Below are 1505 nucleotides of genomic sequence, written 5' to 3'. Positions count from 1 at the left end.
CCTCATGGGGTCCCCGTGGTGGTGGTGGTGGCCATGATGGAGGTCCTCATGGGGGTCCCCATGGTGGTGGTGGTGGTGGCTGCGGCCACTAAACATGGCCGTCAGCGTTTGGCCGTGGCCGCCATCCTCGTGGAGGTGGTGGTGGTGCTGGAGGTCCTCGTGGGAAGGGTCGTGGTGGTGCTGGTCCCCGTGAGAGGCGGAGGGCAGGAGGCAGAGGGCCAACGCGGCGGCCATGACGGTAGCCATGCCGGTGGCCACGTGTTCCCCCGGGTGGAGGAGGGCCGTCGCCATGAAGCTGTGGGGAGAAGGGTGGGGGAGATGCAGTCATGGGGGAAGAGATCCTCCATAGGGATCAGTGGAAGTATCATAGAGATGAGGAAGAGGGGGTAGAGCGGCCATGGGGGAGTGACTCTCCATAGGGATCAATGGAGCCACCATAGAGACAGGGAAGTAGAGGGGTCAGGAGAGAGCGACCCTCCATTGGGATCAGTGAAGGTATCATAGAGATGGGAAAGAAATGATAGAGTGGCCATAGAGAAGAGATCCTCCATAGAGCTCAACGGAGGTACCATAGAGATGGAAAAGCAGGGATAGAGTGACGGTGGGGGAGTGACCTCAATGGAGGTACCATAGAGATGGGGAAGGAAGAATAGAGTGCCCCACAGGCAGCCCATAGGCAAGAATGAAAACCATCATAGAGACGGGGAAGAGGAGATAAAGCGGCCATGGGAGACTGGCCCTCCAGAGGGCTCAATAGAGGTACCATAGAGACGGGGAACGGGGCATAGAGCGGCCACCGGGGGGCGGTTCACCATAGGAATCAATGGAGCTACCATAGAGACGGAAAATTGAGAATAGAGCGCCCCACGCTCATCCTATAGGGGAGACCAGAAATCACCATAAAGATGGGGAAGGGGAGATAGAGCGCCCCACACCTGAAACATAGAATTCAACGGAGCCACCATAGAGACGGCGGAGAGGGGACAGAGCGCCCCACGCGTAGCCCATAGGGGAGAACGGGAACAACCATAGAGACGCAGAGGGGGGATAGAGTGACCCACACACGGCCCATAGAGCTCAATGGAGCTACCATAGAAACGACGGAGAGGGGACAGAGCGGCCCACGCGTAGCCCATAGGGGAGAACGGGAACAACCATAGAGACAAGGAAGGGGGGATAGAGCGGCCTACACAAGGCTCATAGAGCTCAATGGAGCCACCATAGGCACGGCGGAGAGGGGACAAGAGCGGCCCACGCGCAGCCCATAGAGGAGAACGGGAACAACCATAGAGACAGGAGAAAAGGGACAGAGCGCCCCCGCCGCCCCACGCCCGTCTGGCCGCCCCTCTCGCTGCCCCGCGGAGGACTCACCGTGCGGCTCCAACCCCGACGTGGCACCGAGGCCACGCCTTTTCCGTTCTCTCGCGAGAGTTGCCCCTGAGCACACCGGAACCGGAAAAAGGTTGAAGGTTCCGTCGCCATCTTGGCGCCGGGCACTTCCGGTC

General features: G+C 60.1%; 1 protein-coding gene across 1 annotated transcript; it reads right to left on the bottom strand.

The window, feature by feature from the left end:
- Nucleotides 1–6: 6 nt before the first annotated feature.
- Nucleotides 7–1496, bottom strand: LOC109365055 (proline-rich protein 2-like). Its single transcript, XM_019611668.1, has 2 exons — nt 1372–1496; nt 7–295 (listed from the first exon to the last, which is right to left on the bottom strand). The coding sequence occupies exons 1-2, from the start codon at nt 1480–1482 to the stop codon at nt 89–91; spliced, it is 318 nt and encodes a 105-aa protein (XP_019467213.1). The 5' UTR covers nt 1483–1496; the 3' UTR covers nt 7–88.
- Between the last annotated feature and the right edge of the window lie 9 nt (nt 1497–1505).

This window comes from Meleagris gallopavo, unplaced genomic scaffold, assembly GCF_000146605.3.
Source record: "Meleagris gallopavo isolate NT-WF06-2002-E0010 breed Aviagen turkey brand Nicholas breeding stock unplaced genomic scaffold, Turkey_5.1 ChrUn_random_7180001953196, whole genome shotgun sequence".
NCBI classification, from domain to species: domain Eukaryota; kingdom Metazoa; phylum Chordata; class Aves; order Galliformes; family Phasianidae; genus Meleagris; species Meleagris gallopavo.
This window is presented reverse-complemented; position numbering and strand designations above follow the sequence as displayed.

Excerpts from the sequence above, each read along its gene's own strand:
- LOC109365055 (XM_019611668.1), bottom strand. The coding sequence starts at position 1,482 with ATGGCGACGGAACCTTCAACCTTTTTCCGGTTCCGGTGTGCTCAGGGG. Across the intron at positions 296-1,371 it reads GTCGGGGTTGGAGCCGCACG|CTTCATGGCGACGGCCCTCC; the intron begins GTGAGTCCTCCG and ends TTCTCCCCACAG.